The 24955-nt window shown below is 38.5% G+C and overlaps 2 protein-coding genes across 8 annotated transcripts in view; both read right to left on the bottom strand.

Annotated features, from left to right (window-relative positions):
* Window positions 1-2304, bottom strand: part of sipa1l2 (signal-induced proliferation-associated 1 like 2) — a 77301-nt gene extending 74997 nt beyond the window's left edge. The window contains exon 1 of one of the 2 annotated variants that reach the window (XM_079844795.1): window positions 2171-2304. The gene's annotated coding sequence lies outside the window, so the exon portion shown is untranslated. The remainder of the gene's footprint in view (window positions 1-2170) is intronic. The other variant, XM_079844794.1, reaches the window with a different exon arrangement.
* Window positions 2305-3495: 1191 nt separating this feature from the next.
* Window positions 3496-24152, bottom strand: LOC307142862 (uncharacterized protein). 6 transcript variants are annotated; one of them, XM_079844014.1, is made up of 18 exons: window positions 23490-24152; window positions 21357-21512; window positions 21163-21263; window positions 20971-21085; window positions 20805-20876; window positions 20433-20548; window positions 14430-14586; window positions 12909-13039; window positions 12668-12764; window positions 12284-12565; window positions 11978-12109; window positions 11332-11484; window positions 10545-10762; window positions 10222-10390; window positions 9954-10085; window positions 8833-9591; window positions 7088-8397; window positions 3496-4191 (listed from the first exon to the last, which is right to left on the bottom strand). In XM_079844014.1, the coding sequence occupies exons 1-17, from the start codon at window positions 23925-23927 to the stop codon at window positions 7090-7092; spliced, it is 4536 nt and encodes a 1511-aa protein (XP_079700140.1). In that variant the 5' UTR covers window positions 23928-24152; the 3' UTR covers window positions 3496-4191; window positions 7088-7089. The 6 variants fall into 6 exon arrangements, with proteins under 6 accessions (XP_079700140.1, XP_079700141.1, XP_079700142.1 ...); XM_079844015.1 differs by having other exon boundaries at window positions 7161-8397; XM_079844016.1 differs by having other exon boundaries at window positions 7165-8397.
* Between the last annotated feature and the right edge of the window lie 803 nt (window positions 24153-24955).

Below are 24955 nucleotides of genomic sequence, written 5' to 3'. Positions count from 1 at the left end.
CTATTCATTCAGCGGTTTAAAGCAGTACATCACAATTTAAGTGAGAATGCGAACATTTCACCGAAACAGCACAGCGTTCTTATAGCTGAAACCAACAGGACACAGATGTGTTTCTTCGTTGGCCCAGAGCCCTGCTCTCAAGAGAAGTGTTTCTGACTCAATTTAGCTAGGCTGAACATAATTACATTGGAGTTTTGATAATTAAATTAACAATAAAATATATGGCAGCTCATGAGATGAGCATTCACAGCCATCTGCACCTCATTTGACATGCAGCAAGACATTTGGGCGGATATCTGTAGTCTCCATTTGATGAAGACATTTCATTTACATGCCACTCAGATTCTAACAGATGAGAACAAAGTATTTGCCTGAATTTGAATAATGGATGCACCTAAAACAAAGACAGCGGAGCTACAAAGGGTTTCAGCCTGCAAAGCACACAAACCCCTCCAATTTGGGCATCAAAAACTCCAAACCCAGGAGAGAGAATAAAACCGCAGATTTACTGGGTAGACTGCCAAGATGTTCGAAGCAACAGCTGGCTGCCAAGGTTACTGCTGAAGGAACAACCAAAAAAACTATTTCTCTTTAAAGCGTTACAAATTAAGCGAGACTAATCCATTTCGGACCGTTGCAGGGCTTTCGACACCATTGAATAATGAGTACTTTCGGATGATCTCTCTTAGGATGAAGACCAGTGACAGAATGAGCATTAACGCTATTAGATTGAAGATAATCATTTGTAATTAAATGCTAGACTGATTTCCTATTAACAAACACAAAACTCATTTGTTTCAAATGTAAAATGTATAGGATCAGTTGCTAGTCAGTTTGAGAAAACGATAAAAGATCTTTGAGACTGCAAGGCCATGAAGCAATAGTTCTCACAAAAGAGATCACCCCTCATGTCGTTCCAAACCCAACTTACTTTCTTCAATGGGACACAAAAGGAGATATTTTGAAGAATGTCTATGGCAATCAATGACAGCACAATGAAGAGCACAAAAAACAAATCACCATAAAATTTACATAAAAATAGTCTGAGCCGTTTAAAGCCCTACGATACCTTTGTGCAAGGAAATAACTAAATAATTATTCTAAAAGTCGTTCACTAAAGATTGTGACATCTGCCCTAGCGCTTCTTTGCGATTTTATGGGAGACGTAGCCATATTTTTTTCTTTAATTAATTTGCAGATTGCAGAAATAGCAGGTAATTTGAATTGCTAGCAAGTATGCAGTATACATACAACAATACATGCTAACATAACATCCCACATGTTGGATTTTTTTTATTTTTCAACTTTTTGAATCTAACCTCCTCAGCCTTATGGGATAGCAAAGTGATGGCTGGTTCCACACTTTGAACCATAGACAGTTTTCTTACTGTTTTTATGAAACTGAGTATTCTGTCAACCTACTGATTTGACACACTTTATGCTAACTATAGTAGCATATTCGGACACGGGAAATGATTCGTTCACGAATCAGACTAATCCGATTCTGGAGTTCAATTCATTGACTGAACAATTCCGTAGCAGCGTTAAACTGAAGTGAATGGAGAGTGGATGGCGACTTAAATTTCGGCCTGTTCCTCACACAAAGCTATCACATGGCGTCAAAACTTGCAATATACGCTATATATATAACGATTGATGGATTACCTTTGTATTTCAAGGGTTTAAAACGAAATTAATTGAGTAAATTAAGACTATTTTATTTCTGGGTGAACTGTCGATGTAACAAGTTTTAAAGTGAAAAGAAAACGACAAAGAGAATAAATATTGAACATTTTCACACAAATGTCAGATGTACAACAACTGGAGTGCAAACAAATGTGTTGTCAAAGTATTGTAGGATGTTTTGTTATTACCTCCCCCTATTCCCAAACACTGGATTGAATAATGCTACTAAACTGCCCGCTGTTAATGTGCATTAGCAACGGCACATATATATTAAAACCCAAAAGAATTGTCCTTATCTAAAACAAAGCAATTTATTATTTCCCGATGCTTTCCTAAAAAGCATCTATTGTTAAAACCAAAAACACACGCGCGCTGTGGAGCCGGATGGATCTGTATGGACAAAACCCGAGTTCACCTTTAAGAAAAAGTTTCTATCGGAACAAGTTCAAATACAAGAGACAGAATCAATTGTTAGTCATCTTACCTCGCCAAGCACGAGACGGCAATCCCATTGTATGTGAAAATTATACAACGCAACGATTCCTTGTGTCAACACACGCGTTATTTCCCAAAGAGACGCGCCTTCCACAATAGAAGCGCAACAACTCAACAGATCTCAGGACACAGCGAGCGGCTGACTGACAGCCCCACAGGCACAAAGCCCGCCTCTTCTACGCGCTGATTCGCCGTGGCGTAGACATAACTCCTCCTCCTGTGATAGAGGATTATAATTTGCTATCTGGCCTGTCAATCTCGCCCTTTAACTTTAAAGGGGCTGTTTAGAACGATGTTGTGAGACTCATTTATGTAGTCTCGTGTTGAGTAAATTGCATCTACCATGCAAATAAGCCAATTAAATAATATTTTTTTTATGGATGATAGATAAAGTTCTATATCTCTCCACTTTTTAAATTACATTTTTAATGAATGTATTTTGTAAATTAACAATCATTTATTCCATGAAATTGCCTCAGATTAACAAACCCATTGTATTTACAATCACATTATGCATACTAGATAGCAATTAATAGTGCGGGGATGACGTTGAATACACAAGCAAAATGCTTTGACTTGGTCACACTACATCCTGGTGGTCATTTTAAAAACTTTTTCTGATGTGGAGGAGACATTTTCCCCCCTTGGAGCTGTTAATCACCTATTAAAAACAGTTATGGATAATTTTAATGAGGATTTGCACAAATTTATTTTTTGCCTAGAGGCAACATTTTGCATGAATACAGTGGAAATGGACAGAATGAATTTGGAGTAATTCATTATTAAATACTACCCTACAGTATTTACTTGACATCTAAGTTGAATAGCCAGTAAAAAAATGTCATGTCTAACAATAAGTAGTATAATGAAATTGTTACATTTTCTTTTTACTATTATGACATCAATATATTGTATAGTAACTCAATTGCACAGTAAATATTTACACAAAAAACTGTCTATGATGAATTTGATGAATGATGAATAGGCAGCATACCTAAGAAGACGCTCCCAAATTCTTCAAAATGTATTTGAATCAAGCTTTTGTAGGCGAATGCATGCAAGAGTGGGTTAATTTACCATAATTTGAATTCTCATCACATTTAAGCCTCATATTATTAGTATGAATAATCTTACACACACTAGTAAAATGTCGTTATTTTTAGATCTGATGGGAGCTACCCTGTGTGTCATCTTATATCTTGACGAGGGTTGTGTTTCCTAGACTGTAAAGTACTTTTACAGTGACCTAAATTTATTACATGTTTTATTTACCTTGGCTTGAATCAATCGGCATATAAATCACACCGACAAGCTGACTGGTTTCAGTTTTATTTTGTGCAAAATAGTGAACAATGTAACTGTGAGAATAACAAAACACCACCTTATGGCCACACAAACACCTTAATAATCCCTTCAATGGCATATATGCTCCATGATAGTGATTTACAAACTGTTTTCTCAGATGTAAATTACAATAGAGTCTGGTTATAAAGGAGACTATCATTCATATGCAAGTCTTTTCTGATGACAGTCTTGTTATTATTTCTTCAGTGAATCAGCAGCATGATGTCTCTGGGTCTAATGATTCTGTTGTTAGCTCTAAATGGGTGTGCACAGAGGTGCCTTTTAATTGTACATGGGTTGACCCTTCCACTGTGCATACCTAATGCTGCATAAGCGGGACAAGGGCTCCACCTGGAGTTAGGCAATGGCAATTTCAAACTTGTATTGTGTGTCTGCATTGTTGTCTATAGATCTAGGATCAACCTTCAGAATGACAGTTTTGCATTCAATTTACTATGTTGATATAGAGAAGAATACAACTGAAACATAATAATACACATACAGCATAGTAAATGCACAGCAGATAAATGGTGAGATGTCCAAAACGATCCCATCCATGAAATAATCCATCTTGCCAATGATGTGACGGGGTTACATGGCCAAAATAACCATCTCATCCATGGAGTGGGTGTGCTACCTGTCCCATGCTGGTTTTAATTGATAGCCCTGCAATTAAAAAAAAAAAGCAATTAACCTGCCATTAAAAAAGGGAACGTAATTGTTCATTTGTTTTTCATTATAAATCTGCATGTGTCATATCATATACTCGTTCATATACTTAATTTTAAACAAATTTTAGGTCTAAAGGGAAATACTGGCCTAATTTTGAAAGCTGTGTTTAGGGCCCAACACAGCTGTCAAACATGGAGATCAATTTCCCTGTTATCCCCATGAGATATTGTCATTATTTCAGCCTGGAGTATTAGTCAATGTAATAAAGGCCACTTCATTTCATGATTAATAACCGGAGCGGAAAAAATTTCTAATGCAATTACAGACACTGAATTTTTCCATCTCTTCATTCAGAATTGCAGGTGTCCCACCAATAAAATGTATACAATTCCAGTAACTCTTTATGCATAGCCTGTACTTCTCCATTGCAAATTCACATATTATGTTAGATGTGTTATGGTTCATAGCAATTGCTCAATAAAAAGTAAAAATGTTGCTCAGTGGATTACTGAAGAATCATCTGAACTGTGCGCATGCCCAACAGATGGAGCTATTTGCTAATCACTTTGCTAATCACACTTGGGCAGGTCACATAGTCTGGCCACTAATATATATATATTTTTTTGTAATTATTTATTATGGAATTAAATTTACAACTGGCCACTAATATGAATATGGCACAAGTTAACCTAATGACGACATGTCAGTGTCTAAAAAGATCAGCACTACTCAATTGTCTCGTATTTTATCAAATCATTTTCAGTGATGACCAATTAATAGACGATTTATTTCTGTGATGGCAAACCTGAATTTGAAAAAATGTAATATTTTGTAACACTGTAAATGTAATTTCTGGTCAATTTAATAAGCCGTTTCTTCTGTAAAAAATAAATAAAATAAAAATACCTTTGGACTATAATCTATATAGGCATTATACGGGTGCAAAATGCAGTTAAAACAAGACAAAATATATGACTAATTCAATATCAGTCAAAAGAGTAGTTTGCTTTAAAATTAACACTACCCCATGATTTACTCACCCTCAAGCCATTCTAGGTGTAGCCTATATGACTTTTATAATGGCATTTTATAAAAGCCTTCTGAAGCGAAATGATGGGTTTTGTAAGAAAAAATATCCATATTTAAAACTTTATAAAGTAAAACTTTCGTATTCAACTTATGAAGAAAGTGTAAAACGCCGCTCACAGTTCAGATAATGCTTGGCTCACCCCAACAAATTGGCAAAGTTAACACAGACACATTCATGGTGGAGGGTACCGCCTTGGAGTTTCAGACTAAATTTAAAAATTTAACTTTAGATCCCCATGTCCAGAATATGGTAAAAATTTAATTTTTTCATCTGAGAAATATTGCACGATTGCGCCCCATGCTATCATTTTCAGTAGCTGAAAAACTGATCAATTCGTTTGTTTTCTCTCGCATTGATTATTGCAATGCGCTACTTGCGGGAGTGTCGAAATCTACATTAAACAAACTACAGTAGGCCTACTGTTTTTTTTATGTATTTTATATTGTCTTTATTGTATTCTATACTGTCCATAATGTTTATGTGAAGCGCTTTGAGATGTAACTTTAAAGGCGCTATAGAAAATAAAGTTTATTATTATTATTATTATTATTAAAACACTTACGCTACATCCGACATCATACGTCGTGGGTCGCGCCAGGTAGGCTTTTTTCTTAAAGGGTTAGTTCACCCAAAAATGAAAATTCTGTCATTAATTACTCACCCTCATGTCGTTCGACACCCGTAAGACCTCCGTTCATCTTCGGAACACAAATGAAGATATTTTTGTTGAAAGCTGATGGCTGAGAAAGGCTTCAGATAGGCCTCCATTGGCATTCAGTACATTTACACTCCCAAGACCCATAAAAGGCACTTAAAACGTTGTTACAAAGTCCATCTCACCACAGTGACTCCACAATAATTTTACGATTCGACAACAATATAACGCCTTTATCCAACTTGTTCTTGTCTTCCGTGTGTGCCTCCACGACGCATGCGCGAGAATATGACGTAGCGCCGGGGTTCGGGAATCCATGAAATGCACACTTTAACCCCATTTTGAAAACTACGCCGAGACCTAAAGCACGATCAATGTAGAATTCAACAGCTTAGATACGCGCGTCTTCCTCTGCTTGTAAACAAATCGCTTCTGGGTCATGTGTCTGAACGCCGGATCTGCGTTATATTCTCGCGCATGCGTCGTGGAGGCACACACGGAGGACAAGAACAAGTTGGATAAAGGTGTTATTTTGATTTTTTTTTTGCGCACAAAAACTATTGTCGTCTCATCGTAAAATTATTGTAGAGTCACTGTGGTGAGATGGACTTTGTAACGACATTTTAAGTGCCTTTTATGGGTCTTGGGAGTGTAAATGTACTGAATGTCAATGGAGGCCTATCTGAAGCCTTTCTCAGCCATCAGCTTTCAACAAAAATATCTTCATTTGTGTTCCGAAGATGAACGGAGGTCTTACGGGTGTCGAACGACATGAGGGTGAGTAATTAATGACAGAATTTTCATTTTTGGGTGAACTAACCCTTTAAGTTGAATATGCGCTACGTAAGACGATCTGGCGGAAGCTATGTATTTTACTTTATAATGTTTAAATATGAACGTTTGATTTGCCTCAGAAGGCCTTTATTAACCCACCGGAGAGTAGGCGTTTATGAGGGAGGGGTGCACTTTTTTTGAGCTTCATACTCAATAGACCCCGTCACTGCCATTAAGCTTGGAAGAGACAGGATATTTAATATAACTCTGATTGTATTCATCAGAAAGAAGTAGCCTAGGTCTCCTAGGATTTCTTGAGAATGAGTAAATCATGGGGTAATTTTCATTTTAAAGTAAACTAGTCCTTTAACCTTTATTGTAAGAATCCTCTTCTGGTTTCTTCATCTGTATTTCTTTCCACAACACAGTTTAAAGTGAGATTACCAACTTTTCCTCTCCAGATATCTTCCAGTTCCTCTTCCTCCTGCTGGAACAGCCAGTGCCCTGGCTGAAGAAGCTCCTCCGTCCTGATGTCTGGTTTCTCTGCACTGTCATCTCTTGTCTCTTTCACTGTATCACTGAAACACACCGCACAGTCGCTCACACCACAGTTTATGATACGGCTGCTCTTACGGGAGCCATGGCCATTAGGGAACAATTTTTCTGAGGAGTTTATCTTCATGTGTTTGGACGTGTAGTATAAGTGGCCATCCAGGTCTTTTATTTTGGTGTGAACACTAAAGCAACTGTGACCACAGGATGAAGAAGGACATAGAGGCCTTCTCTGGCTGACCAACGGGGAACTATTGACCACTGGAGGAGAGGTTTTGTGAAAGCTGGAGGAATCATTATTGGGTCCTTCATTTTCAACCAATGTGAAATCCCTCAAGACAGGTTCTGTGCTTTCATAAACTTGGTTCAATTTGGTTAATTGGGTCTCAACCTCAGGTTCTTCTGTATCTTCAAGATCTTCCGTATCTACCAGGTTTATTTCAGTTGGTCTCATATGAATCACTGGTTCCACCTCCAGTTCTAATTGTGGAGTTTGAGTTGAGGGTAATGTTTGGTTGTTTGAGTCATAAATCTGTATAGGTTCAATCTCCTCTTTATTTTCCATGTCCAAGACACTGTTGTGAAAGCGCTTGGGAAGACTGAAGCTAAGAGTGGATCCTAGAGACAAATAAGAGCAGATGTTTTTAACTGCTCCGCTTGAAGTCTTGACAGCATTAGGCAAATTGTCTTCTGGAAAAGGATTGGATTTGTTATCAATGACAGAATCCACAGGTAACATGTTTTTTTTAATGAAAACCTGAAGACTGGAGTTTGAAGGACTTTCTTTCGCTCTCCGTTCTCCTTCTGGCCAAGTGTTACACCTCCGCCTGAAAATGCTTAAAGATTTGCCAGACCTTTCCAATCTTACGTTGCCAAGCGTAGAGTTTCTTCTCTGCTCATCCTCCTTACTTCTGATCGGCTCTTTCATCTTGAACACAGAACCTGCCTTGAATCTGTTGTGATTGTAAACCAATCCTCCTTCAGCTGTGACATTTTGCGAAAACGAGGAGGGCGAATGAACTGAGGAGGAACTTGTCATGTCCTGCCCTTCTGCATGTGGTGGGGATTCGACCTCCAAGACTCGTCCTGCAGATCTGTAACTATCCGAGACGTGTAAATACGTGAACACCTGCCATTGAAAGATGAATGCAGAACTTTAGATTAGCTGAGGTGCAACTTACAATCTCATAAAAACAAACCCACGGCCAGTTGTAATGGCCCACAAGCATTCTGTAACCTGGAAATCACACGGCTCTTGAATGCATACACACACAGCTGGGATGGCAATAGCTGAAGCATGACTAATATGATTGCATGCCAAGTTAATAAATCCTATATGGCATGTGCAGGCTTCACAGCGCATTATTACAATACACACCACCAGGAGGCTTTTCAAAGCCACGCCATGGAAACTTAATCATGAGGTCATTGTTTTACCACATGGGACAGGATGTACAGAGCCGGGAGAATAATAAGCACATGCATGTCTGGTTTGTGTGCGAGCTTTGAGCTCAGTTTGGAATGTGTCTGAAGTTAACAACACAGTTTTTGAAGTCTTACTTACTCTATGAGTGACTTCAGCTGCCACTTCATGCCGCAGGTGGTCGTCGCTTTGGTTTTGGTTTGTTTCTAGATTGTTGTGTGCCACATTTCGCGTCAAGTATTGTTTGTAGCTTGGTGACTGAGGGTTTCGTGGTTGATGCATGACTGGTATCTCTGATAGTTTTTGCACCGGATCAGTGTCTGGTGAGAATTGCAGATTAGATTGGTTGATGGACTGCAGATTCTCTGTTAAGTGGTTGCAAAAAGATGATTCAGTGTCACACGAGGACAAAAGGCTGGATACTTTCTGTTCGCTTAGTGACTGGACGGGTTCTCCATGGTTTTTGTTTTGCAATTGTCCAAGATTCCAACAAGATGAATTTTGTTTGGTCTCTTTACTCATGACTGATTCATTTGGCCATTTCACCTGAAGCATATCGTGTGGCTGTTGCATTTGCATCGAGTTTTTGTCTTGTGATTGATGTGTGTCCGCCTGAATGCTGCTTGATGACTCTTCGTGTATTTCAACATTGTTGGGTGACCATTGTTTTGTCACTTGGTTGATGCCAGAAGACTGTTCATCAAAGGTCAAAATGAGACAGATGCTAGAGCCTAGCGATGTTTTTGAAAGGCAGGGCTCCTGACTAACAACACTGGACACATCATGTCTCTCTCTCTGTTGCTCGAAGTTATTTTGAGATGACTGTGTTTCAGTAGCACCTCCTTTGACCGCTCCATTTATAATGCACAGACTATCAGAAGGATTTTTGAAAGGAATAGCCTAAACAAGGGGAAAATAAGTTTAAAAAAAAAGCATAAAAATAATAGCTTTTTGATTATTATATATTAAAATGTATTATTTTTTCATTATTTGAAATTATTACTTTTTCTAAAATGACATTTGGCTGTGATTTTTAAAAAAAACTAAGCTATTTATATAAATGTTGTCCTTTTTTTGTTAATTTAATAAACATTTTGTGTATTAAGCAAGATAATGTGCAGTCAGATGGCCATTATTGCAAAATAGACCCCTTCAGGGTGATACAAGATGCTGATTGGGCTTATTTTACCATAATAATCACATGACTGTATATTATCCCTTACATATTTTAAATTATAAATGATTAAACAAAATCTAGAAACCTGCTGTTCAACAGGATCATTTGTTGACTCTGGTCCCCCATCCTTGTTTCTTTCAAGCTGCTCTCTTTGAGTGTGCCAGTTCACCTGGATCCATCCCAGCATGCTTTGCAACTCATCTGTTCTCTCCTTGATCTAGAGACAGGAAGATTGTAATCAAGAAAACATCACCATAACTAACATTCTGCAGATGGACACCGCATATTTAGACAGTTGACATTGCTTTTAGATGACCATGTGGCAATGGTGAGTAAATCAATCACACACTCACAATGTCTTTAAACTGACTCTCATGTTGCATAAGTTCTTGACCAGCTGCAGCCAGTTTGCTAAACTCATCCAGCTTTGTTTCAATGCAGTGATCAATCTCTGCAATTTCACTCTCTCTCCAGGCAAAGCTGCCAGCAAGGATACAGGATCTGGTGTTCTCTGTCCACGTACTACGGGACACATGAAGAGAGACCGTATCAAATTATCACTTCAGTCCTATAATATAATATAACAGTAATACCACTTATGGGAAAGTATTTCCTGCTTAAGTTGTTGACATTAAACATGTATAATGATCAAAATGAGTCAGACATTCTTTCTTACATCATGGCAAGATAGTTTTCAAAGTAGTCCTGAATCTGGTGAAACTTCTCCAGGCGGCCTCTGTTCTCAGCCATGTTACGGCCTACTTCCTCCCAAGCCTGCAGGATCGCCTGAACTTCTTCCCTGAGAGGGTCTCTCTCCTCTGGGGAAGGAACCTGTAGCAGACTGGCTAGTCTCTCCATCTCTCTCACCTCTGACTCAATGATATTATAATGAGTCTTTGTGCGACAAAAAAATTATAAATTAGACTGACAACATGATTAAAAGTTAGACATTCATAACTTAAAGTTCATTCAATCCATTCCAGGGTGCATTGGGAAAAATTATAACTAACAAATCCCTTATAATTAGCCCATAAATAATTGAATACTGTTTAATCTTAGCAAGCTGGGCCCATCTTTAACGACTGCAGGCAAAGGTTAAATGGATAGTTCACCCAAAAATGAAAATGTTGTCATTATATAAGTTGTTCCAAACCTGTATGAGTTTCTTTCTTTGTTGAACACAGAAGAAGATATTTTGAAGAATGTTGGTAACCAGACAGTTGACGGTAGCAAATAGTAGGAGAAAAAATACTATGGAAGTCAATGGCTACCATCAACTGTCTGGTTATCAAAAATTCTTGAAAATATCTTATTTTGTGTTCAACAGAACAAACTCCTACAGGCTTGGAACGTGTTTGGAGGGTGATTAAATGATGACACAATTTAAATTTTTGGGTGAACTATCCCTTTAATGAACATCTATTTACATTCAATTAGTCAATTTATTATTTTCATTATCTGACCTCTAGGTCATCTTGTTGCTCCTGTAGCCCTTCCAGACCACTGAGGTCGGAGTCACAAAGCACAGCCATATCTGTTTCTATGTCCAGGAGGTCCATACTGAGCTCAGCACAGCGGCAGAGGTGCTGGTTTATCCGCAGTGTTAGATTAGATAGCTGAGGAGAGATACATCTGCTCTTAACTGATATATGATTGACTATGAAAAAAACATGCAGTAGCCACAACAAGTATTTAGACACTTTGACTTTAAATGTCAATGTCATAATGGCAATTCATAAAATATCAACCAATTGGCATCTGTAAACCAATGATGCTAGACCTTTTCTCTACATTAACTTTACTTTTCTTATCCATTATTATTATTATTAGTAGTAGTAGTTGTTGTTGTAGTAGTAGTAGTATTTTAACCAAATAGTCCCAAAGTAACTACTAATAGTTACTATACTATATAATAAATGATATAATCATTTTTAGATTTTACATTTGCCATACTGTAATAGATGTTTTGGGAAAAATAAAACATTTCTGGAAAAATGATTAGCAGTGTGATGCAAATTAGTGAAATATTGTGCATGTTATTAATTTATATGTATCTTTAATATGAGGTTGATGTTGGACATCGCTTTGTGAAACAAGTTCATATTTTACCGAGCTTTGAAGTTCATCAGTGGTCTGGTCCTGTTTCTGTGATCTTTCTTGGTCAGTTTGATGACTCAGTAGATCCAGTGACATTTCTGCATCCTCAGCCATTTCTTGCCTATGCAGTGGTCCAGAAACATTCTAAAGCAGATTCATAATGTTATAATTGGTCCTGTACTCATTACATTTTCTAAAATCATACACAGAAACACTGTTATGAGTATGAAATCGAGTATGCAATTTTTTGGGGGGAATAATTACACTTAAAACTACTGTATAATGGAGGTTTTATACTGCATATGATGTTTGGTTTACCTGACTCTTTTTGTGATATCCGCTGGGATCCAGAAGTTCAAGGAACTTTTCAAGCATTCCTGAACTGCCGCCTTCTACATTTTCCGGGAGATGGTTTGAAAGTGTGAGTTCTGATACCATCTGTGCGGCTTTATCTCCGGTTTGTTCTTTTTCCGTTGGTTCAGTCTCATTGTTCTCTCCGTATTTCGTCTGCAGAGCATCCCAAAGGACCTCCACCTGGCTTAGGAGCTCCTCTATTTTGCGGTCTTGTCTTTGCTTTGAGCAGTCATGCTCTTCTTCATTCTTTATTAAATTTCCAAAAGGAGATGAAAAGAGATAAGTGAGATCATATATATATATATCAATCATTTTAGTGTATATGAAAAAATCTTAAAATAGTATTACAATTCCAGTGGATGTCGTCGACTCTTTCACCAGCTTATTGGGTATGAAACACTCTTGAGAGGAAACAGAGGTTGTTTGAGCCATCTGGCCGATACAGCTGGGAAAGCATTAACCGTTAATCAAACTTTTACTCAACAACTGCATCTTGAAATCCATTGTATGAAATGACATCACACAATTACGGATCATTTACTTCATCAGTCATCCACATATTCATTGTGAAATAAAAAACGAATTGCACCTCTTCCTGTCCTGTTTTTCAGAGATATTGTCCAGCTTGGAACAGCTGCTCTCCGACAGTGAGCCTCGACTCCCTGCAGAACATTCCTCAACTGGACTCCACATCCTATGAGTCCACAGACCTTGAGAGCACTGCAGAAATACATGTTCAGGCATAGATTATGTTTAAGTAAGCAATAATTGACAACGGTTGAATTATCAGAAAATAATGCACACCGAGGTGGTGATGCGCGTTGTGGCCGTTACACCTTGGGAGTGCATTATTTTCTTGTAATTCAACGGACCGGAGTCAATTATTTCACTTATACTACAGTTACCACACCTCAAGACATTGTTCAGATGTTGTATTTCAAAGACATTTGTCAGGTTTTTGTCCTTAAAACACTCTTGTGTGCTGAACTAATTTCTTACGAATCTCATCTCACGCCTCTGTTGCCAATTCCAAAACGTCATTTTAGAGCTAGTAATGGAGGCTTCAGCCAAAGTATTCAGCATCAGCGAAACTACTAATAGCGAAACTACATTTATCTGCTTCAAGAACAGCGCCGTTATTACCTCGCTAGTGAGAAAACATGGACATAATTTGTCGTTTTTACTATATTTATTTACTTTGTCAGTGTCGTTGTGAATTTTGTTTTTTGTTTTTTTGTTGTAGGCTGTAAGGACCTTTGAAATAACCAAAATCCTTTGGTGAAGTGATATGGACATGTAATGCGGTCAAGACCTGCCCTTTAACTACTTTAGCCGAGAACGTTCATCAACCAACATAAGATTCAAGCATTCAACAGCCCCATTGTATATTGGATCATTCACACCAGAATATCACAGACACACATGGGTGGCATGTTTTGACTTGGGATGGTAAGAAACATCCTAGCAACCACATAGCAACATACTTAAAACCATTTAAAACACCTTAGCAACCTCATAGCAACATGCTTAAAACTACTTGGAACATTTCAGCAAACGCATGGCAACATGCTTAAATCTACTTAAAATATCTCAGCAACCTTGTGACAATGTGCTTAAAACCATTCAGAACACTTTCAATTTAAAATAAAAAACATGCATGTATTTGTGTATTTGCATAAGCTAATTGTGACTATATATTAAATGTGACTTTATTATCTTAAACTTCATCTCACATTACTTTATGTTTTTTTGGGGGGTATAATCTGGGGCAGAAACAGGCCTGACAGAAATGACAATTTGAAAGTGAATTTCACTGGATTTGAGCATTCAATTGTGGTTTTGCCGAAGGTCATTTACATTCTCTTTCCAATAATTCTAAAGCATAATTTGAACGCTTCACTTTTTTCTAACTTTGCAACTAAAAACTAAAGCAATATCATTATCTAGAAGGTCATCTGTCAAGTGAGATAAGTTTAAAGCCTCATTGTAAACGATTGTCTCACCGAACAGAAATTTCGAACACCGAACACCAATCTACTTTTCTATGTGGTCATGACTGGTCATTCATAATCACATGCTAACATATGTTTTTGGAGGCAGTGAAGCTTACCTCAAATCCTCTGAGACGGTTTTGCTCCTCTTTGACGTCTTTTCCCATTATGCTGTGACCCTCATTTCTAGCAAAGCTCTGTGAGTCAGGACATGTGGTTGGAGGATCTGCGGGTAAAGTTGACGGGCGTTTGGAACACACATCTGTCTTCTGGTTCCTGCAGAAGTGGAACAAAACGTTACCTCTAATGGCACCACCGAGGCATCATTACTCTTCAAACATTTCAAACATATCATTTTAGACCATACAAGTCAGTAGACTGTAAATCTTTAATGCTAACAACTTGCAGATTGAAAATACAAAAATATCCACAGATCACTAACATCATATCTCTGCTGGTTATGTAATGCTGGACGAAATTTTGCAGCAATTGTTTTGGTTTGGGGAGATATTACTGTTGGCAGGATATGCAAGCAATGATGTCACCTCCTTCTTGTCTGGTTAGCTCATAGTTTCAGGAAAGGTGTGTTTGCAGAGCTAGTGATAGAGGACTTGTTAAAAGAGACAAAAAGGAATGTAACCAGCTCTGTCGACAAAGCCAACATGGCTTGTTGGCTGCATTTAAAAAAAAAAGCTAATGTCTGCAAGAACAGCTTTTTTTCTTTTTCCAAACAACGTAAATTAATATCCTGTGATACTTTTGCTATAGACATTTTTAAAAGCAGATAAAAGTGTTTGGTAAGCAAAATTTGTCCTGTTCTTTATTCATTTAATGGAGAATAAACAATTGGTGTATAGCACCACCTACAATAATTAGTGCCATCAACATGGCAATATACACCGATCCTAATATTGTGTTGGTCCCCCTTTTACTGCCAAAACAACCCTGACCCGTCGAGGCATGGACTCTCTCTGCAGGTATGCTGTGGTATCTGGCACCAAGATGTTAGCAGCATATCCTTTAAGTCCTGTAGGTTGCAAGGTGGGGCCTCCATGGATCGGACTTGTTTGTTCAGCACATCTCATAGATGCTCGATTGGATTGAGATCTGGGGAATTTGGAGGCCAAGTCAACACCTCAAACTCGTGCTCCTCAAACCATTCCTGAACCAGTTTTGCTTTATGGCAGGGCTCATTATCCTGCTGAAAGAGGCCACAGCCACCAAGGAATACCATTTCCATGAAAAGGTGTACATGGTCTGCAACAATGCTTAGGTAGGTGGTAGGTGTCAAAGTAACATCCACATGAATGGCAGGACCCAAAGTTTCCCAGCAGAACATTGCCCAAAGCATCACACTGCTTGCCTTCTTTCCATAGTACATCCTGGTGCCATGTATTCCTCAGGTAAGTGACGCACACGCACCCAGCCATCCACGTGATGTAAAAGAAAATGTGATTCACCAGGCCTTCTTCCATTGCTCCGTGCTCCAGTTCTGATGCTCACGTCCCCACTGTTGGTGCTTTCGGCGGTTCCTTCCTTGGAGCACTTTTGATAGATACTGACCACTACAGACCGGGAACACCCCACAAGAGCTGCAGTTTTGGAGATGCTCTGATCCAGACGTCTAGCCATCACAATTTGGCCCTTGTCAAACCATTTTTCCTGCTTTTAACACATCAACTTTGAAGACAAAATGTTCACTTGCTGCCTAATATATCCCACCCACTAACAGGTGCCGTGATGAAGAGATAAGCAGTGTTACCAGTGAGATAGTCCAATTACCCAAACATATTCATTTAAGAATATGCATTAATATTTCACATAGTCAGGCTCACGGCATGAAAACGAGGCTGTGAGGGATAGAATACAGTGTGGTCAATGGATTGTACCTTTGTTGATGACAAAACATTTTTCCAAAAGAAAACTTTCCTCAGACGAAAACTCCATAACTGTTTTAAAAGTAGTGAGTTTTGAAAATTACGTGATCTAGGACCTTTATACAGTGTGTGCATACACATCTACACCTACATACACCCTCACAACCTCCTTTTCATCTGTGTTAATTCAATATGGCATCTAACCGGACTAAGGTCCATTCCTCCCTTATTTCCTCATTTTTCCAAAGTCATACATTTTCGTATATATATTTCCTTCATGACATGCTGCTTCTGTACAATATAGCCTACATGAATTACCCATAGCAGATCTAGACAGGTGGAGCTGGGGAAGGTGGAGGGTTTCTGAAAGCGTGCTGCAAACTGCTACGCAGATGCTGACCAAGTATTTGAAAGTTGTGCAGCAAGCTCATTGGCTGCTGATACAGCAAGAACCAATCAGCTGTGCCCTATAGAGAATGATGTGACAGCAAGCAGAATGAGTTAAGGACATATCAGTCTGCGCCATCTAGATTTTCATATCAGAGCTTTGTATTTTAAAATGACAAATTACTTGTTTCCAAGGCCACTGGAAGTTTGTGACTTTATGTGTGGTTTCAGTTGGTGTAAATTTAGAAAACAAATTGTGCAAACTTGAATTATGATAATTTTAGTTAGTCACTAGAGCTGAGCGCCTCTTGAGATCAGGGGAGTGAGGTTTACACACTCAGCTGTTACTGGCCTATATGTTACACTCACCCCCCTAAACCTCACTTCCATCTATGTCACACCAAAAGTAGCCGGTCCTACTTGAACCGTTTCGAGTGGGATTCGAACCAGCATGGGATGCAGGCACGCTTAGCTCACCCAAAAATGAAAAGTCCATCATTAATTACTCACCCTCATGTCGTTCCAGTAAAACCTTTGTTCATCTTCGGAACACAAATGAAGGTATTTTTTATGAAATCTGAGAGCTTTCTGACCTCCACAGCAATGCAACGACCACTTTCAAGGACCAGAAAGGTAGGAAATACTACTGTTTGATTCCAGGTTTTTTGGAGTCGACTCCGATGCTTGACTCCCACTGTAGGAGTCTATGGAATCGACTCCTCGACTCCATTTACTTTACATTAAAACAGGGTCAGAAATAAGACAAAATCGCAGTTGTTCCCCGACACAAAGCCTTAAAATCCCCTTATTAAAACCTCGCTCCTTTTATCGTGATCGTCCCAATTAGTCCAATTTAGCAATGACTTGATGAGTGGCTATCAACGTTTCTACCTAGCTGTTGCCGATACCTAATTTTACACAGGAAAAAAAAGTCATAAAAAAAGCTGTTGTCGAGTGATGGGGCTAAACGCACATGATCATTGTCTTAAAAGGTGAGTTAAAGATATAAATATAATAATGTACACTTATTCATGTGTTTCTTCTTTATTGTGAGTTTTTTTTTAATGATTTAGTTTAATGATTATGAACACAAGGTTTAAAGGGTTAGTTCACCCAAAAATGAAATTTCTTCCATTAATGACTCACCCCAATGTTGTTCCACACCCGTAAGACCTCCGTTCATCCTCGGAACACAGTTTAAGATATTTTAGATTTAGTTTGAGGGCTTTCAGTCCTTTGAATGTAAGTAGTGTATGCACACTTTGCTGTCCACGTCCAGAAAGATAATGAAAACATCATCAAAGTAGTCCATATGTGACATCATTTGGTTAGTTAGACTCTTTTGAAGTGTCGACAATACATTTTGGTCCAAAAATAACAAAAACTAAGACTTTATTAAGCATTGTCTTCTCTTCCGGTTTTGTTTGAATCCGCGTTCACGACGCCACAGTGACGCTGCTGACGTAAGACGCTGTGACGTGTTATCTGGTGCGATAGCAGGGGTGCGATAGATACCAGATAACACGTCACAGCGTCTTACGTCAGCAGCGTCACTGTGGCGTCGTAAACGCGGATTCAAACAAAACCGGAAGAGAAGACAATGCTTAATAAAGTCTTAGTTTTTGTTATTTTTGGACCAAAATGTATTGTCGACACTTCAAAAGAGTCTAACTAACCAAATGATGTCACATATGGACTACTTTGATGATGTTTTCATTATCTTTCTGGACGTGGACAGCAAAGTGTGCATACACTTACATTCAAAGGACTGAAAGCCCTCGGACTAAATCTAAAATATCTTAAACTGTGTTCCGAGGATGAACGGAGGTCTTACGGGTGTGGAACAACATTGGGGTGAGTCATTAATGGAAGAAATTTCATTTTTGGGTGAACTAACCCTTTAACCATAGAAAACCAAATGTATATTTATTGCATTAATATACTATCAATTAACTAAAGCTAGCATGGAGGAAGCCTATGTATAATTACAAACTAAAGTCGCTGAGACTGTTTTCTATTTCTAAAGTAAGCACTCAAATAAATGTGTGTGAAAGTCTCGCAACGCGACAGCTCTCTGACGCGATGTTTTACGTCAGTGTCTGAATTCCTCGCATCATTTCATTCACTCCTTGCTTATAGTGCACTCAACTGCCATGCACTTTATAGGGATTAGAGAATTATTAAACAAGTGAGCGATTTCGGACACAGAAACAGAGTCGACACCGAGAGTCGATTCCTGTGCTGGAGTCGACCCCGACTCTGGGGCTATTCAGAGTCGAGGAATCGACTCTTTTGGAGTCGACTCCCCATCACTAGGATATACATTGTTAAAATACACAATTGGCCGACGCTGTTCAGGATGCGGGCGTGTGATGCTGACGCAGGAGCTGGCCAATACAAAGCCGGCATTCTGGCGTAGAACTCGGAAGCGCTGCAGTGTGTTTACTACATCAACAGCGTAGGAAACTAACACAGAAGAGAACAAATTCTTCAATAAAGTTGTTATTTTGGTATTTTTTGCCCACAAAAAGTATTCTTGTCGCTTCATAACATTAATGTTGAACCACTGGAGTCACGCGGACTATTTTATCGATGTCTTTATACCTTTCTGGTCCTTGAAAGTGGTTGTTGCGTTGCTGTCTATGGAGGGGTCAGAAAGCCCTCGGATTTCATCAAAAATATTTTAATTTGTGTTCCGAAGATAAACGAAGGTCTTACGGGTTTGGAACGACAGGAGGGTGAGTAATTAATGACAGAATTTTCATTTTGGGGTGAACTAACCCTTTAACAAGGATGCTAAAGGCCGCAGCCTCTAGAGCGCCTCCTGAGATCAGGGAAGTGAGGTTTACACGCACCGCTCTTACTGGCCTACGTTACATATGTATCGTTTTTTTTACTCTGCTTTGTTGTTTTAAACTTTCTGTGTTTGTCTGAATTAGTTGCTTCAATAGTGAGATTTATGACAAATATTCAGACAGTTATTTTTTTTATCAGTTCCTTCCTCACTGCACGGGCACATTCCTCCAGATGTGTTTTCACAGAGTACCTGTCTCTCATCATATCTTCATACCATACATATGAGCTATTCCTCACATCTGCACCAGTACTGAGACTAAATCTTCCGCTATTATAGCATTTTGTTCATCGATAAGCACCTTTTCTTTCTCTTCCTGTCTGTCATTCAATTCATCTGGCTCTTCTCTCTAACACTTTCAGAAGTCATACTATTGAGCAGAGGTCATACTCCAATCTGGGTTTCCATAATGCTGTGAGTATTTCTGGAATTCTGCGTCTAAAGCTGTTGACTGTTCTGTGATAAGAGCCATGACCCAATGGGATATTTTGTCAATTAAAAGGGTGACGTTAGCTCAGCCACTAATTACTGCTTGCTTTAATGGTATTGGCAATGTTTTAAACCAGACGTGCATGGTTTAATAGAAAAATTATCTAAAAATCATTCACTAAGTATATGCAGGCAAAATAATATTTTTGTAAGCTCAAAGTGATATTCGTCTTGCAGAATCACACCTTAAAAAGATCGAATAAACTGCCAAAGGCTAAACCTCAGGACCAACGTGTTATTAAGTTCCAAACTAAATACATAGCAATTGCGTCAAAACAACATCTACCATTCATGATCTAAGACTCTGCAATAGGTCAATATCAAAATAAAAGACCATAACATTACATAACTAAACCACAGCTCAACTCCTTGTCGTTGACAATTATGGGTTCCATTTTGGCATGATGTCATGTACTATTCCAAGCCTTAAATATGACCTCACTGCTCCCAAGTACTTTGTTTACTATTGTTTTTTGTTCACAGGAGGACAATGGGAGTAAAAGACTCTGGTTTACCGGAGAAACTCCTGGAGAAGTGCCCAGTTCTCCTTCACCTCGGCCTGTTTGCATGTAACTCTTCTGGCCAGGGTTGGGTGGAGAGTTGACAGGCGAGACGCAGACTCATTCAGCATCTGGAAAGAGAGTTGTCCAGAGAGGGGTGGGGTCGTGGAAGGAAATGACATCATTCATTTGGAGTTCATATGCTACAGTCCAGAGAAAAAAAATGTGTGCGTGAGACTAATACAACAGCCTAGAACTTGGTTGAGTGAGAAATCATACATAGAAAAAACAAAGCGACTGTGTCAGGTTCATATGTTTTCATGTTCTCAAATTCAGGTTTACACAAGGAGACTGTATTTCCTCTAATGAGATCATGGATTGACTTACGTTGATCTGACAGGCAATTTCTCTCGTCTCTTTGTCGCTTTTTTGGATCTCGCCCGCTAATGCATGGTTCCTCTGCAACGAAATTCATTCTGGATCAGTCCTTGTATTACTTATAAATGTGTTATATCACTAAATGCCGAAACTAATCAATGCTTGTTTTCTCAACCTTCCAATTAATGCTGCCGATGATGCTGTCAGCTTGTTGGTAAAACGAGGAAACGTCTAGAGCCAACATGAGATCTTGATGATAGTCCCTCAGGAGTGACCTCAACTTCAGCCACCTGCAGAGAAACTAACAGTTTGTATCACTAAATCACTGCAATAATTTTCTACGCTCCATAGTGCCAGGAAATCTTACGATTTGTCAACGTGGTCCCCCGGGCTTTGTCTTGTTCTAAACATTTCCAATCCTAAATCTACAGCATCTGACGTGTTCTGAAGAGGTCTTTCTGGTTCCTCCTGGCACAGGAGATGCATTAAGCAATCATGAGGTAATGGTTCAACAAGACACTTTAATAAACAAAACAGAAACATCTTTACAATGCATTTAACCTGCATCAAGTCCAGACTTGTTGTCAGTTGGATGAGAGAATTCTCGATGTCCTTGAGGTCTCTTCTTTGGCTGTGAGCTGCGTCTTCTGGTACCGGTGGCATGCTATAATCGTAATGAAGGTTCCTTAGTTTCCTTCCTTTAGTCCATGGATCAGTCTGTAAAGATATATAGCGGCTTGAATATTACATGCATTCTTTTTTATGTTCCTAATTATATTATTTTTTTTGTTTTGTTATATATATAGTAATAATGTCCAACCACCAGTTATTTGGTTAAATTTTTTTTATTACTGAGATATAATTGTGAAATTTAATAGCAATATCTGAGTGAACGTTGTTTTTACGCTAATTATTTTTCAGTATCTGCTTTTCGCCAATGACCTCACGCTATTGACCGACAGACTATTTCTCATTTCGTAAATTTCCCAAAATCTCTTACATCATTCCGTGTTGCTCCAACTAATTCGACTTGCACACCAAGTTCTGGTTCAGTTTTTTAGCTGTTAGGCAATAAAATCATGTTGTTTGTTTGGGTACATGAAGTTCAGATTGCAGGCCAAAAAAGATTGCTCACAAGAAGTTGTGCCAAGACGTTTTCTTCAGAGGTATCAGATATCTCCACAGCAAACACCTCATATTTATGCACCTGTGTTTAGGACACCGGGGGGATTTTTATGATGTATTAGTTTAAATCACATTAATAGCAGGATCTGAGTCTGTTGGCCCACCAACAATACATGAGCCTGCAGCAAGGTGTGGTACTTCCAAATAATGATCTCATCTATTTGCGGTGGTGCTTTATGTTGCAGATCTTGTCTTCTGCACCACTGCGATGACTGCATCCGCGGCACATGGTGTTACAATTCTTCTACAGTGGGCAAACCACACCTTTTGCCCTTTAACATTTATAATGTGGCTTTACCACTTACACAGGAATCGAGGTTGAGTTGTGGAAAACTGTAGCATCTTTTGCCATTTATTTAGCCACAAAGTGCATCACAACCAACATTATTTGGCATCTTTAGAGTAGTTGTGCCATGTTTGATCATCAGTTTAATCTCAAATCATTCCCTCTGTGTTCCAGCTTGGAACTACTTCCCATTTTTTTGTGGAAATTACCAGTTCATCTTAGCTGTGGGCTTGTGTAATGAGAGGCCTGGCTATGACCTCATCTCAATGAGCACAGTGTGCAAAACTGTAATAATCCACGCAGTTTTTTTCTTCCTCTCACAATAAGACAATGTGTTCTTGTTGTACTCATTTGTGCATGCTATGAGAAACAGCATTTCTAGTTTTGCAGTGGGAAACTCCTCATTTGTGGAGAGAGTGCATGGGCAGGCGGTAACTGTAACAATTTAACAAACAGCTCATAAAAAAAACAGCGAGAGACTGAAAGAATAACAAATATGGAGCTAATGTGAGTGCTGTTGGTTTGTGACGCCCTGTGAAAAATATGTTGTGATCTTATGATCCTGCAGATGTAGAGTTTGGTTTATTTTTTGTTTGTGTGTCTAAAATTGCCTTCAGTGAGGAGAAAATATTAAAGTGGGATATATAGGACCTGTTATATTATATAAATATATGATATTTATATGTAATCAATACTATTATATATGATCCAGATAGATGATAGATAGATAGATAGATAGATAGATAGATAGATAGATAGATAGATAGATAGATAGATAGATAGATAGATAGATAGATAGATAGATAGATAGATAGATAGATAGATAGATAGATAGATAGATAGATAGATAGATAGATAGATAGATAGATAGATAGATAGATAGATAGATAGATAGATTTACAAATAAAGTTTAAATATATACTAATATATATTTCCCACTTATTGAATCAAATTATAAATAGTACAAATTATACAATTTTATAATATATAATATATTATACATTGATTTTACATTAATGCACATCAATAATGTATTGTACATTCATATCATTTGAATGTCTAAATATAATTAAACATACATATTATAATACATACACTTATAATACATATTTACAAATTAAACTATCACAAATTGTACTTAAAATACTGCACGTCTATGTGCAAATCATATACAGCTAAGGAACATAATGTCCAGAACATGAAAACAATGCATTCTTGCTCACCTCCAGTTGTGCACCGGACTTGTCAGTCAGTCTTTCCTCAACTAGAAACAACTTTTCAGTAGAAGTACTAGGCTTGTTCGTCTCACAGTTTGTCACATTGAAGTCAGTGACATGGCAGTTGATCTGGCTTTCTGCGTTTGAACACATAGCAATCTTCCTGATAGATCTGGAAGAAGCTGATGGGGACACAGAGTCCCTGTCATCTTCCTCTTTAAAATCGTCTGAAAGTCCCTCCACTGGTGTAGATGTGGACTCTCTCTCCTGATGCAAGGGAGAATTGTCATTGTTTGAGTCGTTTCTCAGTTCACAGCAGTCCAGACCTGATACAGGAAGGATGGTGCCCACATAATCCAAACATTTTGCCTCGGAGGGGACAGATAACTTAGTCCCGATAGTGAAAGGTTGGATCCTCTTCATTGCTCTTCTTGCTTTAATCATCTGAATGAGGAGCAGATGACCATAAAACAATAAAACATCATGACTCCTTCTTCTGGTACATCTGATAAACTTACAAGCCTGAAATCATCCAAGTCAGTTAACAGTCATTTAAGCTAAAATGGTCCTGTCTGAATTGCTCTTAGACACTGCAGAGAGACTTTTGAGATGCAGACTGGAGGAACTGAGGAGAACGTGACTCTTGCAATGCCTCACTTCTGCACAGACTATGAGAAAGCGAGAGGGGGGGTGAGGGAGGAGAAGAGTAGGAGAGAGTTTAGTAGAAACAGGGTGAGGTCATCACACTCAGTCACGGCCCCATTTGGAGGGAGAGAAGGCTGTAAACCCAAGCTGTAAAAGCTTCCTCTCAAAATAAGAAGTTGTGGGAAGATAAGAGTCAGAAACACAAAGTCGAGCCCTCTCTGAGGCCTTGCTTCTCGACAATGATGTCATTTATTTTTCTTCAGCTGTTCCCTTTCACTTTTTTTCATGCAGTCCTTTTGTCAGATTTAATGCAGCATACAAATCACATAACCCTTTATGTTACAAAATATGCAGCATTTTGTTCATCTAAAGATACATATGCTTGGATACTTCCTGCAACTAAATAAACAGATAAATAGGTGTGTGGATGCAGGAGGCTGTAAGTGGTTTAGACGGTGGTAGTCTCATACTATTATCTAAATGTTTACAGAGCAGCAACAGGGGAAAACATTGCACATTCTGGCTGTGGCCCTCCTCTGATTCAAACCAGGTGTTTGGTACAGTGTGTTGGAACAAGCTACTGTATAGCACTTGACTGTGAGGATTGGTCTTATCTCAAAACGCTGACACTTTATTTTGAAGTTTATTTTAACAGCCTTATAGCATAATATAGCAGTCAGTATATAATGAACTATTTACTTGCATCCAAAAAATAAAGTAGGCTACATTGTATTCATTTGGGTTCATATTACACAATATATATAGGTATACCATACGGGTAAGGTTAGAGACAGGTTTGGTGGTATGGGTAGATTTAAAATGTGGGT

The sequence above is a fragment of the Gobio gobio genome (assembly GCF_949357685.1).
Source record: "Gobio gobio genome assembly, chromosome: 19".
Lineage (NCBI taxonomy): Eukaryota > Metazoa > Chordata > Actinopteri > Cypriniformes > Gobionidae > Gobio > Gobio gobio.
Note: the sequence above shows the minus strand (reverse complement) of the source record. Positions and strands in the feature narration are given on the sequence as shown.